Genomic DNA, 17,149 nt, shown 5'->3' with positions numbered 1-17,149 from the left:
CTGGTATTGCCAGTGTATTTTTTGTTACACAATCCTCCTGATTCCCTTTATATGCCACATGTGTTGGGAAGTCTTTTCCCATGGTCTCCACGACTGTGCAACTGGGCCCTTCCCAATCCCAGGTGAACCCAAAGGTTGGTGCTGGATTTTCAGTGACATCAACTGGGCAAAACAAAACATTCCCTTTCCGAGCACAAGCACACCAATCTACAAATACCTGAATGATCCCATCCACTCATGCTGCGTACCTAGGGGTATAGGTTACAATGTGACACATGCTACTGTTGCCTAGATGGCATTCAGTTCATTGGGTTTACCTGCACCAATCCTGTAATTTTTACAGATATCACTGGTAAATTGGTTGATGGGCAGAGTTCTAAGATGTTTATCAGTATTATAATTCCTCATTTTCCTAGTACAAATAATTGCCAAGTATCTGCCTTCAGGAAAAGAATCTAAAAAGAAAAAGATCATTAGGTAAATATGGAGAAAACTATACTGTATATCTACATTTGTCATTTTTTTCCAAACTACAATGTGTACCAATGTGGACGCAGCCATATACCAATGGTTTTTATTTCTTGCTATTTCCTAAATGACACTGAGTGCACGTGTAATCCGGATGTTCCCTAAAAGCCAAACTGGGTAAAGACAAATCCTGACAGGCCATAATCCTGACTCAGACCCCGATCCCTGACAACATACATCTTAGCAGCAGCCTGAACGTAGGGCGGGATCTTTATGGCCTTCTCGAGCGAGACCGGAAATTTCCTCCCAAGATCAGTGGACACTTCTGTTGTCTGCCCCTCGCCCACTTCAATTCTGTGGTGGGCGGGGTGGTAGCATACCGCGCTAGAATCATCTTTGCTGATGTTTCATCCAGCAATATTGAAGTGAGGCCCTAGGTTCAGCAGAGCAAATGGCCTCCACATTCAGGTGGAGGGGATGCAAACTATGTTCTCAGCCACACACACCAAAAGCAGGCCCCAGCCCAATCTCTCATCCTTTATGTGCGTACGAGTGAAGTAGTTTTATCCCCCCCAGTATGAAACCTGATCCTATAACAAAGCGCACTGCACAGGAGGCACAATCCTGCATAGGCTCACTTCCTATCTGAAGGCTTTCGATGTTGTATCCTCCCTCGGCACAAGTTGATGAGTACTGCACTGATGTGTAGCACCTGAAGGCAAGGAGGCTTTTTGTTGCCAACTTTCTCCTTTCCTCGGAATTTTATGTGTTGCTCAGCTCAATATTACTTTCATCTAACGTCAACTGTTTCTTTTTTAGGTATGTGTTTATCTACAATGATCGTAGAAGGTCCAAAGAATGCCTCTGTTTTGCTTGGCTCTGATGCTGCATTCAACTGTACACTGTTGAATCCTTGGTCTGTTATTATCTGGGTAATGAATGACACACCTGTCCTTACTGTCGTGCCACAAGGACCAATTATCGCAGGCCCTCAGTTTGGCCAACGCAGCTATACAACTTCAGATAAATTTATTTCAGAACTCATTATCCGGACAGTGAAAAACAATGCGACTGTGCGGTGCAGCATTCAGACTGACAGTCAGCAGGCATATTTGTTTGTGCAAGGTCAGTGTATTTCTCCAATTAAAAGACCAAGGGGCTGTGGGGAGAACAGGAAAGCTGGGAGAACGTTGAGGGGAGTTCTGATTGAGGTGTTTCGAATTATAAAGGATCAGTGATCACAGGACACGCGTTTAAGATAATTGGCAAAATTATTGAGGTAGTTTAAGTTACTGGCAAGGAGGCGACACAGGGATTTTTTTTTAATACGCACAGCGAGCTGTCTTCGTTTGAAATTCACCACCAGAAAGGTTGGCATAAGTAGATTCAATAATAGTGTTCAAAAGAGAACAGAGTCATAGGGGGTAATTTTCCAGTCTGGGAATTGTAAGAGGCAGGACACGCACCATGCAAAGGTCTGTTGACCTTGGGTAGGATTTTCCGGTTTTGGGGCGATGTGGCTGGAAAATTCCAATGATGGAGCCATATAGCATATGGCTCTTTGGCCCATCAAAAAGGCCCTAAGACCTTTGATTGAAAAGGAACTATTTGCAGGGTAAGAACAGGATATAGATTAAATCGTTAATTTCCTAAAGAGTTGGCATAGACACAATGGGAAGAATGGCCTCCTTCAGGATTATATGATATAGAACATAGAACATAGAACACTACAGCACAAACAGGCCCTTCGGCCCACAAGTTGCGCCGATCATATCCATACTTACCAGGCTATAGAACTATCTGTAACTCCCAATCCTATTAAATCCCATGTACTCATCCAGAAGTCTTTTAAAAGTTCTAAGATGTTTATCAGTATTATAATTCCTCATTTTCCTAGTACAAATAATTGCCAAGTATCTGCCTTCAGGAAAAGAATCTAAAAAGAAAAAGATCATTAGGTAAATATGGAGAAAGCTATACTGTATATCTACATTTGTCTTTTTTTTTCCAAACTACAATGTGTACCAATGTGGACGCAGCCATATACCAATGGTTTTTATTTCTTGCTATTTCCTAAATGACATTGAGTGCACATGTAATCCGGATATTCCCTAAAAGCCAAACTGGGTAAAGACAAATCCTGACAGGCCATAATCCTGACTCAGACCCCGATCCCTGACAACATACATCTTAGCAGCAGCCCGAACGTAGGGCGGGATCTTTATGGCCTTCTCGAGCGAGACCGGAAATTTCCTCCCAAGATCAGTGGACACTTCTGTTGTCTGCCCCTCGCCCACTTCAATTCTGTGGTGGGCGGGGTGGTAGCATACCATGCTAGAATCATCTTTGCTGATGTTTCATCCAGCAATATTGAAGTGAGGCCCTAGGTTCAGCAGAGCAAATGGCCTCCACATTCAGGTGGAGGGGATGCAAACTATGTCCTCAGCCACACACACCAAAAGCAGGCCCCAGCCCAATCTCTCATCCTTTATGTGCATACAAGTGAAGTAGTTTTATCCCCCCCAGTATGAAACCTGATCCTATAACAAAGCGCACTGCACAGGAGGCACAATCCTGCATAGGCTCACTTCCTATCTGAAGGCTTTCGATGTTGTATCCTCCCTCGGCACAAGTTGATGAGTACTGCACTGATGTGTAGCACCTGAAGGCAAGGAGGCTTTTTGTTGCCAACTTTCTCCTTTCCTCAGAATTTTATGTGTTGCTCAGCTCAATATTACTTTCATCTAATGTCAACTGTTTCTTTTTTAGATGTGAGTTCATCTACAATGATCGTAGAAGGTCCAAAGAATGCCTCTGTTTTGCTTGGCTCTGATGCTGCATTCAACTGTACACTGTTGAATCCTTGGTCTGTTATTATCTGGTTAATAGATGACACACCTGTCCTTACTGTCGTGCCACAAGGACCAATTATCGCAGGCCCTCAGTTTGGCCAACGCAGCTATACAACTTCAGATACATTTATTTCAGAACTCATTATCCGGGCAGTGAAAAACAATGCGACTGTGCGGTGCAGCATTCAGACTGACGAACAGCAGGCATATTTGTTTGTGCAAGGTCAGTGTATTTCTCCAATTAAAAGACCAAGGGGCTGTGGGGAGAACAGGAAAGCTGGGAGAACGTTGAGGGGAGTTCTGATTGAGGTGTTTCGAATTATAAAGGATCAGTGATCACAGGACACGCGTTTAAGATAATTGGCAAAATTATTGAGGTAGTTTAAGTTACTGGCAAGGAGGCGACACAGGGATTTTTTTTTAATACGCACAGCGAGCTGTCTTCGTTTGAAATTCACCACCAGAAAGGTTGGCATAAGTAGATTCAATAATAGTGTTCAAAAGAGAACAGAGTCATAGGGGGTAATTTTCCAGTCTGGGAATTGTAAGAGGCAGGACACGCACCATGCAAAGGTCTGTTGACCTTGGGTAGGATTTTCCGGTTTTGGGGCGATGTGGCTGGAAAATTCCAATGATGGAGCCATATAGCATATGGCTCTTTGGCCCATCAAAAAGGCCCTAAGACCTTTGATTGAAAAGGAACTATTTGCAGGGTAAGAACAGGATATAGATTAAATCGTTAATTTCCTAAAGAGTTGGCATAGACACAATGGGAAGAATGGCCTCCTTCAGGATTATATGATATAGAACATAGAACACTACAGCACAAACAGGCCCTTCGGCCCACAAGTTGCGCCGATCATATCCATACCTACCAGGCCATAGAACTATCTACAACTCTCAATCCCATTAAATCCCATATACTCATCCAGAAGTCTTTTAAAAGACCCCAGCGAGTTCACCTCTACCACCACCGATGGCAGCCGATTCCACTCACTCACCACCCTCTGAGTGAAAAACTTACCCCTGACATCTCCTCTGTATAGAATCATATAATCATATAATCATAATTATATGATTCTATAATTATAACCTCATCTTCTATTGCAGCATCATCCCTTTTACTGTTCAACCACTTCTGCCTCAGACCCTATCGTAGAGCTTCCCTTTTGTTCTTTACCCTCCCCAGCTTTCCCCGCCTCTGAACTTGCTTAAGACCTGTTAACCTCTGCAGGTGGTGGGTTTTCCCCTATCCCTGCATCACGGGGGAGGCAATGCCCTCGTGGTATCATCACTAGACTATTAATCCAGAGTCTCAGCTCACATTCTGGGTACCTGGGTTCAAATCCCGTCACAGCAGATGGTGGAATTTGAATTCAATAAAAAGAAATCTGAAATTAAGAATCTACTGATGACCATGAAACCATTGTCGATTGTCGGAAAAACCCACCTGGTTCACTAATGCCCTTTAGGGAAGGGAATCTGCCATCCTTACCCGGTGTGGCCTACATGTGACTCCAGAGCCACAGCAGTGTGGTTGATTCTCAACTGCCCTCTGAAATGGCCTAGCAAGCCAGTCAGTTGAAGGGCAATTTGGGATGGGTAATAAATGCTGGCCCAGCCAGCGTCATCCAAGTCCCATGGATGAATAAAAAAAAACTGGGAGCAGGACATGTGGGGGGCAAGGCCATGCAGGAGGGAGCATTGGGGGAGGGGTGGAAGGGGCGATCTGTAAAGAGGGCCAGTGATGGAGGGGACCCCTTCCCCTAACTCTCCAGGCTGAATGAGGTGAGCTCCCATCCGTGAACCTCTCCTGCCGTCCTCAAAATCTCATTACTTAACAATTAAAGGATCTCCGTTGCGACAAGGATGTGCCCTAGCCCTTGCCAGCCCCTGCAAAATGGGAGGTAGGTTAGGGCCTATGAGAAGGTGGCATGATGTCCACCCTGGACATTTTCTAGCCCATCTGTAAATTTCTGCCCTCCCTCTGGCGAAAGTTCATTGACTGGAAACTCCCTTTCATGCCTGGTGGGAGATGTTCATGGATGGGAGCTCACTTCGCTCAGCCCTCAGCCCAGACAGTTAGGGGAAGGGGTCTCCGCCGTCACTAGCCCCCTTTACAGATCTCTCCCCTCATCCTCCCTCCCTGCCTGCCCTATTCCAGTGACGCGGGGATAGGGGAAAACCCACCACCCGCAGAGGTTAACGGGTTTTAAATACACACAGGGAAAGCCGGGGAGGGTTAACTCTCTTCAGATGCTGCCTGATCAGCATGAGAATTCCCAACATTTGCCAATTTTTTTATTTAACGATTTCTAATACACCTCTAGTTCTTTTTACAGTTGTCATCCTGGGTACTTTATTTTTACGCTATCTGGAAGCCAATTTGTAACTGATAATGGAGATATTGGTGAGAATCTGAGGGTTGCTTTGTATCTGGAAGATTCAAAGTGAGAGTGGAGCACACAGGCTTTCTTTCAAGTTTCATAGCTCATTTGACTTATTTGTGACCATCACATAGCCCAAATGTGAATCTGACGAATACCGCTCTCTCATTTAATAAGATCAGAGACGACAAACATGAGATGAGAATGAAATGAAAGGGCTGGGAGTTAGGGCAGGGGATTAGAAAGATAAATGGAAAGACTGAAGGAAATGCATTGTTGGAGCTTTTCATGCTATTCAATTATAGAAGTGAAGGCAATCCTGCCCATCCTCTTCATCTTGTGTGCTCCAATTTTGTGGTGTTTCCAATTCTGTACACATTCCTAGGGCTGGCAGGACGTTTTCATCCTGGGTCGGCCATTTTGATTCATCTCCCTCTCCACCTGCTCTTCTATTCACAAACCGTCCATAGCCCAGGAGAGTGGATGGAGATCTGGCTCCATTTTATTGTGCAACAACAACGTGGGAAAAATTCCCTGGAGGAATATCAATCAAAACCTAACACCCAGACAAATACAAAGATTTTAGGACAGCCGGCAAAAGGTTTGGTGAAAGAGACAGGCTTTAAGGTCCCACCCCCTTGGCACTGCCCAATGCCCAGTAGGCAGAGCCAAGGTGCCCCCGAGCATGGGCATTTTGACCCTTTGGCAGTGCCAGGTTGCCCATGCCCAGGGGGCACCATCCCCCTACCACCCAACCCCCCTGGGGGGGTCCCCAATTGCCCTCCCGTTCACTCCGACGGGGTCTCCTGATAGTTCTCCACAAGTGGGGAGCGACTCTAAGCCCTGCCAGAGTGAAATTCTCCTGGTGGGTGGGAGATGCTATCGGGCCTGGAAAAATTAGCCCCGGGGCCGATACTCACATTTAAGTAAGACTAAAAACTCGGGGTCCTTGTGCATGAGTCGCAAAAACCCAGCTTGCAGGTGCAGCAGGTGGTCAGGAAGGCGAATGGGATGCTGGCCTTCATAGCGAGGGGGATTGAATATAAAAGTAGGGAGGTCTTGCTGCAGCTGTATAGGGCATTGGTGAGGCCGCAGCTGGAGTACTGTGTGCAGTTTTGGGCGCCGCACCTGTGCAAGGATATTTTGGCCCTGGAGGGAGTGCAGAGGAGGTTTACTAGGCTGATACCGGAGTTGAGGGGGTTGAGCTATGAGGAGAGGCTGAATAAACTAGGCTTGTACTCGTTAGAGTTTAGAAGAATGAGGGGAGATCTCATTGAGACGTATAAGATGATGAATGGGATGGATAGGATAGAGGTGGAGAGACTCTTCCCGCTCAAAAAAGACAGTAGGACTAGGGGGCACAGTCTCAAGATAAAGGGGAGGCGGTTTAGAACGGAGTTGAGGAGGAACTTCTTCACTCAAAGGGTGGTGAATCTCTGGAATTCTCTGCCCGTTGAAGTGGTGGAGGCTGCCTCGCTAAATATTTTTAAGAAGCGGGTTGATGGGTTTTTGATAAGAGAGGGGATTAAGGGTTATGGGGAGAGGGCGGGAAAGTGGAACTGAGCCACAACAGATCAGCCATGATCTTATTGAATGGCGGGGCAGGCTCGAAGGGCTAGATGGCCTACTCCTGCTCCTATTTCTTATGTTCTTATGTTCTTAAAAACAGATTTAAATCAATTACCTCTCTTCCCTCCGGTTTCCAGCGTGGTCCGCCAATGGGAGATACGCATGCATCAGGAACACATGCGTGAATCCCGCGCAATGGCTGACAAGCTCATTTCCCAACCCAGTGGGAGAATCGGGCCCCAGATGTTTGTGATGCTCCATCATTGAATGTATTGGCTGAGATTTTCCATTCCCTTAGGTGGGTTTTGCGACACAGACATCACTAGCTGGCCATCATTTATTGCCCATCCCTAGTTGCTCTTGTTCAGAGGGTAGTTGAAAGTAAATCACATTGCTGTGGCTCTGGAGTCACATGTAGGCCAGACACCAGATTTCCTTCCCTAAAGGACATTAGTGAATCAGATGGGGTTTTCTGACAATCAATAATGGTTTCATGATCAACGTTAGATTCTTAATGCCATATAATTTTTTTATTGAATTCAAATTCCACCATCTGCTGTGAAAGTCTAAAAGTCTAAAAGATAATACCATTGGGTCATTGCTTTGCCTTTGCAAGAACTACAAAGTCGCGTGTTACATTGGTGTAAACATAAGAACGTAAGAACATAAGAAATAGGAGCAAGAGTAGGCCATCTAGCCCTTCGAGCCTGCCCTGCCATTTACTAAGATCATGGCTGATCTGAAGTGGATCAGTTCCACTTTCCCGCTTTCTCCCCAAAACCCTTAATTCACCTGTCTATCAGAAATCTATTTACCCGTCGTAAATGTCATGCGATTGGTTCCTCACCTGTCAGTGAAAGATACATTTCCCAGTATTAAACATCGGGATCATCATTTGAATATATTGGTATAAAATTATCAGTCCTCTTCCTCTGAATCCTTCCTCCACCGCACTCCAACACCACCCCACCCACCCCCACCCCCAACGCCCCCACACCATCAGCAAATCCATCCGCCTCGGTGTGAGTCATGACTGGACTCCCAAGGCATGGACCTTGCGATCCGGGCTCCCAGGGAAGGTCAGATGGGTGAAGCATTAGGACGAGAGAGGGTTATGCCCAGGCAGTGCCTGAGTAGTGCAAAGGACCCAGTGCCCAGGTAGTGCCAGGGGGATGCTGGGAGGATTTTTAAAATTCATTTGTGGGATATGGGTGTCACTGGCTGGCCAGCATTTATTGCCCATCCCTAGTTGCCCTTAAGAAGGTGGTGGTGAGCAGCCTTCTTGCTTTGCTGCAATCGATGTGCTGTGGGTTGACCCACAACGCTATTAGGGAAAGAATTCCAGGATTTTGACCCAGCGACTGCGAAGGAACGGCAATATATTCCCAAATCAGGGCAGTGAGTGACTTGGAGTGGAACTTGTGGGGTTCCCATGTAACTGCTGCCCTTGTCCTTCTAGATGGAAGTGGTCATGTGTTTGGAAGCTGCTGTCTAAGGATCTTTGGTGAATCGCTGCAGTGCATCTTGTAGATAATTGCTGCTACTGATCTTTGGTGGTGGAGGAAGTTGATGTTTATAGATGTGGTGCCAATCAAGCAGGCTGCTTTGTCCTGGATGGTGTTGAGCTTGAGTGTTGTTGGAGTTGCATCCATCCAGGCGACTGGGGAGTATTCCATCACACTCCTGACTTGGGCCAGGTGAACTCCTTTGCTCTCCCTACCCTGGGGCAGCCTTTAAAAATGGCGCCCTGATCCTCAGCTGCCGAAGTTGCTGGCAGTGTGGGTGCAGGAGGTGCCCCGCCAGCGCAATGTCCTGGTACTTGTCCCTTGATGCCCAGGACTATATGACAGAGAAAGCTGCCATTGCTATCAGCAGCTTCATGGCCACATTTCCCGCCCGCCATCAGCCTTTGCCAATTTCCAAGGAAACCTCACCCATTTAAGGCTGGGACAAACAGATTCTCAGTCTCAGGGAATTAAGCAATATTGGGTGTGGGGGGGGAATGGTGTTGGAGCCCAGAATCAGGCCTGGTTGTGTGGGTGGTGGAGAGCAAACTCAAAGGCAGTGTAGTCCACTCATGCTCCTATTCCTGTGTTCTTTATAATAACATTATAATGTCTGAGGTTGGAACTCACCGACTGGTAATTTTAATATGCTGGAATAAATTTTACTACACATTTTAATTAAGTTAGACCTCTATGATAAATTAATTTTCTTTCTTTGAATTGTTATCGTTCATTCATAGGTCATTTTTAATAAATGAGCAATGTGCCCAAAATTAATTTTCATATGAATAATAAAGTGAGAATTGAATTAAAATTGATAGGATGGTATATATATAAAATATATACATATATATCTATGGCAATGTAGTTCCATGAAAGTGCCGTTGAATTGAGGCTTTGCATATGAGCCAAGTACCTTGCTGCAAGAGCAAGCCTCAATTCAATGGCACTTTCATGGAACTACATTGCCATGGCTTTGACCGTCTACAGCTTATGACCTCAATTGGGGTCGGAATCTTTTCACTGTTCATTCCGGAAGGATTTTCCCATCCCGTTGCAGTGAACGGAAACTTGGCTGGCAGCCAAATTCTCTGACCTCACGGCAGTGGGAGCATAACATTTATAGCAGGTAAGATCTGCCCTTGGGTTCTCAGCAGTTTGGGCAGAACCTTGAATGTAAGGTAATGCAAGAGTTGTGTTAATGGACAAATAACCCGGAAAACATGATGATGGGCCGAATAGAATTCTACAGTGCGGGAGAAGGTCATTTAACCTATTGAATCTGCACCGGCCCTCTGACAAAGTATCTTATCCCCATAACCCCACGTATTTAACCAACTAACCTCCCCCTAACTTGCACATCTTGGGACACCAAGGGGCAATTTAGAATGGCTAATCCATCTAACCTGCACACTTCTGCTCCTCTGTCTTATGATTTCAAATGTCATCATGGCAAATTAACACTTTCAATTCAATTTAAGAAAAAAATCAAGAAATAAAAATCTGGCATCACTAGGAGTGAGTATAAAACTGTTAGATTGTTGTAATGAGCCAACTGGTTCACAAGTGTTTTTGAGGGATGGGCATAGTCTGTCCTTACCAAGTCTGGTTCCACATGTGACTCCAGTTCTACATCAAGGTGGTTAACACTTTGATTAGCAAACATTAGAAATGGTATGGCATGGAAGGAGGCCAATCAGCCCATTATGTCTGCACTGGCCAAAAAAAGTCTAACTATGCAATCAAATCCCATCTTCCCGAACCCTGTCTGTAGCCTTGCTGGTTACAGCAATTTACATGCAGACCCAAGTACCTTTTAAAAGGTATCTGTCTCAGCCAACAAATCGCAGGAGCAAATTCCAAACACCCACCATTCTCTGGGTGAATAAGCTTTTCCTCATGTCTTCTCTAACCCTTTCACCAATCACCTTATATCTGTGCCCCCTGTTAACTGACCTCTCTGCTTGGGGAAATCAGGGATCCCTGACAACTCTATCTTGACTCCTCATAATCTTGCACACCTCTATCAGGTCACCCCTCAGCCTGCATTCCAAAGAAAACAACCCCAGCCTATCTAATCATTCCACATAGCTCCAATTTTCAAGTCCTGGCAACATCCCTGTAAATCTCCTCAGTATCTTCTCCAGAACATTTATGCCATGTCTGATGTGATCAAGTACAACCAGTCAGACCAAATGCTACCAGCATTTCAAGTCGTAAGTCTCCCATCTTCTCAAAATAGTTGGCGATGGGTAATAAAGCCAGTCTTGTCAGTGATGCCCACATCATGAGAAGGAACAATAGAATATACACTCCTGCATCTCTAAGTTGGCTGATAGAAAAATAGGTTTGATTGCAAGGATTTGATTCAATTTATGATTGTCACAATGTATTGAGATACAGTGAAAAGTATTTTTTAATTTATTTTATTCATTCATGGCTCATGGGTATCACTATTTGGGCCAGCATTTATTGCTCATCCCTACTTGTCCTTGGAGGGCAGTTGAGAATCAATCACATTGCTGTGGATCTGGTGTCACATGTAGGCCAGTCCAGGTAAGGAAGGCAAACTTCCTTCCCTTAAGGACATTAGTGGACCAGATGGGTTTTTCCGACAATCAACAATGGTTTCATGGTCATCAATAGATACTTAATTCCACATATTTTTTATTGAATTCAAATTCCATCATCTTGCATGGTGGAATTCGAACCAGGGTCCCCAGAACATTAGTTGAGTTTCTGGATTAATAGCCTAATGATAATGCCACTAGGCAATTGCCTGCCCAAATATTGTTCCTTGCGAGCCATACAGACATAGTGTACATACAGTACCTAGGGGAGAAGGAAAGGAGAGGGTGCGGAATGTAGTGTTACAGTCATAACTAGGGTGTAGAGAAAGATCAACTTAATATAAGGTAGGTCCATTCAAAAGTCTGATGGCAGCAGGGAGGAAGTTGTTTTTGAGTCAGTTGGTTTGTAATTTCAGACTTTTGTGTCTTTTTTCCGATGGAAGGAGCTGGAAGAGAGAATGTGTGGGATGATCGGTGTCCTTGATTATGCTGGCTGCTTTTCCGTGGCTTTGGGAAGTGTAGGCAGAGTCAATGGATGGGAGGATGTTTTGTATGATGCAAAGGAAGTGATAACAAAGGATAAAAAAAGCACTTCAGCTATTTTCAGAATAATTCCTACCTAAAGAATGTTCAGAAAAATAACTGTCAATTTTACCTCTGATGAAACTAACCTTCTGCTTTTATTCTGCCACAGTTGCCGGAACAGTTTATTTTGAGAACAACATTTCAACTGTGGTGACAAACCATAGCATAGACATTGTCTGTAAGGCAAATGGGTGGAACCCTCCCCCGACTATCACCTGGACAGTAAACCAAACAGCCGTGGATTCAAAACTGTACACCAGCATTTTTCAACCGGCTCCCGACCATCTCTTCAATGCCACCAGCACATTAAATCTTACGCTTAGTGCTGATGCGGAAGTTAGATGCCTGGCCAATATAGAGGAACTTCCTCAGCCTAGAACTGCTGAACTTCACATCACTGTGAAACCACATAAATATGGATGTAAGTAACTTTAGGCTTGTTAATGCGTTCAAATGGTCAATGGATAGGCATATGGATAACATTGTATTAGTTTAGGTTAGAGGGTCATTAGATTCGTTCCACTGGTCGGCACAACATCGAGGGCCGAAGGGCCTGTACTGCGCTGTAATGTTCTATGTTCTATGCTTGCTGATTAGTCACAATGTCAAACTATATATTCAACCAAAGCTGGATGACTCATCAGCTGAGTCAGCTGATGAAGGCTCGTGATTCCTAATAAACCTGTTGGACTTTAACCTGGTGTTGTGAGACTTCTTACTGTGCCCATATAAAAAGGAAGAGGCTGGCTAGGGTGAATGTTGGTCCTTTAGAGGATGAGAAAGGGGAGCTAGTGGTAGGGGATGGGGATATGGCTAAGGTCTTGAATAACTTTTTTGTTTCTGTCTTCACGGAGGAGGACGTGAATAATTTGCCGGGTGTTAGCGATGGAAAGGTGGTAGGACTGGAGGGTCTTAATGACATTACTGTTACTAGAGAGGTGGTGCTCGACAGACTGGAGGGGCTGATTGTGGACAAGTCCCCAGGAACGGATGGAATGCATCCGAGGGTTCTGAAAGAAATGGCAGAGGTTATAGTGGATGCCTTGGTGGTTATTTTCCAGACGTCGCTGGATTCCGGGGAAGTGCCGGAAGATTGGAAAACGGCTAATGTTACGCCGTTGTTTAAGAAGGGTGCCAGGCAAAAGGCGGGGAATTATAGGCCGGTTAGTTTAACGTCTGTGGTAGGTAAAATGTTAGAATCCGTCATTAAGGAGGAAATTGCAAGGCATCTTGAAGGGAATTGCTTGATAGGGAGACGCAACACGGTTTCATTAAAGGGAAGTCGTGTCTGACAAATTTACTGGAGTTCTATGAGGATGTGTCTAGGGCAGTGGATAGAGGAGAGCCGGTGGATGTGGTCTTTCTGGATTTTCAGAAGGCGTTTGACAAGGTACCTCACAAGAGGTTATTGCAGAAGGTCAGGGGACATGGAGTTGGGGGTAGGGTGTTAGCGTGGATAGAGGATTGGTTGTCAAATAGGAGGCAGAGAGTGGGGGTCAATGGGTGCTATTCGGATTGGCGGTTGGTGACTAGTGGGGTGCCCCAGGGGTCGGTGCTGGGGCCTCAGCTATTTACCATTTATATAGATGATCTGGAGGAGGGAACCGAGTGCAGGGTGTCGAAATTTGCTGATGACACCAAGATTGGGGGAAAGGCAAATTGTGCGGAGGGTGTGGAGAGTCTGCAGAAGGATCTAGATAGGCTGGGCGAATGGGCCAGGAAATGGCAAATGGAATTTAATGTTGGCAAGCGTGAGGTGGTCCACTTTGGTAGGAAGAATGGTAGGAAGGACTATTACTTACGTGGCGAAAAACTGCAGCAGGCGACGGTGCAGAGGGACCTCGGGGTCCTTGTGCATGAGTCGCAAAAACCCAGCTTGCAGGTGCAGCAGGTGGTCAGGAAGGCAAATGGGATGCTGGCCTTCATAGCGAGGGGGATTGAATATAAAAGTAGGGAGGTCTTGCTGCAGCTGTATAGGGCATTGGTGAGGCCGCAGCTGGAGTACTGTGTGCAGTTTTGGGCGCCGCACCTGCGCAAGGATATTTTGGCCCTGGAGGGAGTGCAGAGGAGGTTTACTAGGCTGATACCGGAGTTGAGGGGATTGAGCTATGAGGAGAGGCTGAATAAACTAGGCTTGTACTCGTTAGAGTTTAGAAGAATGAGGGGAGATCTCATTGAGACGTATAAGATGATGAATGGGATGGATAGGATAGAGGTGGAGAGACTCTTCCCGCTCAAAAAAGACAGTAGGACTAGGGGGCACAGCCTCAAGATAAAGGGGAGGCCGTTTAGAACGGAGTTGAGGAGGAACTTCTTCACTCAAAGGGTGGTGAATCTCTGGAATTCTCTGCCCGTTGAAGTGGTGGAGGCTGCCTCGCTAAATATTTTTAAGAAGCGGGTTGATGGGTTCTTGATAAGAGAGGGGATTAAGGGTTATGGGGAGAGGGCGGGAAAGTGGAACTGAGCCACAACAGATCAGCCATGATCTTATTGAATGGCGGGGCAGGCTCGAAGGGCTAGATGGCCTACTCCTGCTCCTATTTCTTATGTTCTTATGTTCACCCCAGTTGAACACCGGCATCTCCACATCATAGATAAATGTTAGTTCTGTGAAACTGAACCATGTCAAACAGGATCATCTCCAGATTATCATTGGAAAATGAGGAATTTGACTGATGGTGGTGAGATTGCCATTATTGTTGGTCTTGGTTGCCCCCAGGCCGAGGAAGAGAAATTTTCTTTTTGACTCCTGTTGAAGTGTACTTGCTCGTGTCAGATGAGGACAGGGTACGATCTCAGGTGCGATTCCACCCATGGCCAAATTTCCTGTTGGCCCTCAGTCCCTGCAGGGCTATCAAAAGAGGATGGTCCTTGTAATGACTTTAATCAGGCAATTGAGGTGGGCCTGTTAGGATATGAACTCCCTGATTAAGGGCCAAATTGATGGGCCTATCAAGGAGCCTCTTGCTTTGTACTTAACCAGGCATATCAGTTCTTCTGGGACTCTGAGTGTAGGTTGCTAGCTGAAAGTATTCTGTAAGCATACAGACTTGTAGGTAAAGAGATTTTGATGAAGGGACTTCTGCCTCTGAGGAATTATTACAGTCCTCCTGGGGAGGTAGATGAGCATTTCTCCAATCCCAAAGCCAGCTCCTGTGTCTGTGCCTTTAGGGACTAAGAGGAGAAGTTAGAGAAGCTTCATTTGAACCTTGGGAGTATTCACAGTGGATAGGCTACTTTGGAGTAGCCATGATGCTTAATCACATGACAGGGCAGTATTCAGGCTGTTATAATATCACATGACCTGAAGGGAAGTATTGTCTGGGTTATTTTTAGGAGAATTATGAAGAAAAATAAGCTGCATATGTATAGAAAAAAGACTCCAGTTTCTAGTTGACTTGAGATGTTTAATGCCCAGGTTTAGAACTCCTCTTATATGTTTTTGGACCTTTGGTTATAACTTATTAGATTTTGCTGCACTACCAGAAGCCACTAGGGTTGAGGCAAAAGGGAACATACAAGAATGAAAAAGGCTAGTCCCAGCCCACCTAGACATAAAAACCTAGAAACTAGAAGCAGGAGTAGGCTATTAGGCCCTTTGAGCCTGCTCCACTATTTACTTTGATCATGGCTGATCACCAAATTCAATATTCTGATCCTGCCTCCTCCCTTCCCCCACCCCCCATATCCCTTTAATTCCTTTAGCCCCAAGAGCAATATCTAATTTCTTCTTGCAATTACACAACGTTTTGGCTTTAACTACTTTCTGTAGGAGTGAATTCCACAATTTCTCCTCCCCTCAGTCCTAAAACACTAGAATGCGCCCTTCTATTTTTGATATCTCTCAGCTATCCCCCTCCACATATCTATCCAGCTCCCTGTTGAATTTATCACCTCAATCAGTTCCTCTTCACTGCTAAAACAACACTCTGTGAATTCAGTACTTAGTGGACTGGATGCTTTTCAGTGATTTTTCTTTTCTGGTATACAGATGAGTTTCATAACATTGAAAACCCCAATCTTTCAGAATTAGTATTTATTAAACATTCTCTACTTCTCAAACTGATTAATGGTGTCCAACAACTCTTTGCTAATCTTTTGACAAATTTGGGTTCCCAAAACGAGGGTGACTTATGGGTCAATATTGAAGGTAACCAGTGTGGACTATCAGAACCTGTACAATGTTGCGCATGATGTGGATAATAATAACAGCAGTGGCTGGCGGTGAGAACATCAACATCATATCACGTTGATCAAAACTTGTCAACATTCGTGAGAATGTAAGAAAAGAAGGTGCAAGTCAATGAACAATTTTTAAAAATTGCCGGTGCTATTATTTGCTTTGACAGATACGTAAATAAAAATATGGTAAAGTTTAAAAGAAATATTTTCATTTATAAAGTACCTTTCATAACCACAGGCTGTCCCAAATTGCTTCACAGTCAAACAGGGACCTTTTGAAGATTAGTTTGGTTGCGATACGAGAAATAAGGCATCAAATTTGTGGACAGAAAGCTCCCACAGATAGTAGTGTGATAGTAGCCAGTTAATTTTTTTTATGGTGTTATTGATTGAGAGATAAATATTGGCCAGGGCAATGTGAGAATGGGAACTTTATTTTTGATTTGATTTATTACTGTCACATGTACTACTATACGGTCAAAATCATTGTTTCTTGCGTGCTATACAGACAAAGCATACCATACGTAGAGAAGGAAAGGAGAGAGTGCATAATGTAAAGTTACAGTCATAGCTAGGGTGAAGAGAAAGATCAACTTAATACGAGGAAGGTCCATTCAAAAGTCTGATGGCTGCTGTTTTTGAGTCGGTTGGTATGTGACCTCAGGCTTTTGTATCTTTTTCCTGATGGAAGAGAATTGGTTGGTTCATGATCTCAGACTTTTGTATCTTGTTCTCGACGGAAGAAGGTGGAAGTGAGTATGTCCGGGGTGAGTAGGGTCCTTGATTATGCTGGCTGTTTTCCTGAGGCAGTGGGAAGTGTAGATGGAGTCAATGGATTGGAGGCTGCTTTGCGTGATGGACTGGTCTTTGTTTACAACTCTTTGTAGTGTCTTGTGGTCTTGGACAGAGCAGGAGCCATACCAATGAGATGGCAGATGGGTCTTGATTTAACACATTGACAGTGCCTGTAAGAGGACTGTACTGATGTATCAGCCTACATTTCTCATGTTCAAGTCCTAGAGTGGCACCTG

At 44.9% G+C, this 17,149-nt stretch overlaps 1 protein-coding gene across 1 annotated transcript in view; it reads left to right on the top strand.

The window, feature by feature from the left end:
- The window catches only part of LOC145352911 (immunoglobulin superfamily member 5-like), a 76,442-nt gene that overhangs the window by 13,933 nt on the left and 45,360 nt on the right, over nt 1-17,149 (top strand). The window contains exons 3-4 of the mRNA XM_080203211.1: nt 1,288-1,593; nt 12,046-12,357. Of these exons, the coding sequence (XP_080059337.1) occupies nt 1,288-1,593; nt 12,046-12,357 (618 nt within the window). The remainder of the gene's footprint in view (nt 1-1,287; nt 1,594-12,045; nt 12,358-17,149) is intronic.

The sequence above is a fragment of the Carcharhinus amblyrhynchos genome, chromosome 15 (assembly GCF_965287045.1).
Source record: "Carcharhinus amblyrhynchos chromosome 15, sCarAmb.v2.hapA, whole genome shotgun sequence".
Classification (NCBI taxonomy): Eukaryota; Metazoa; Chordata; class Chondrichthyes; order Carcharhiniformes; family Carcharhinidae; genus Carcharhinus; species Carcharhinus amblyrhynchos.
This window is presented reverse-complemented; position numbering and strand designations above follow the sequence as displayed.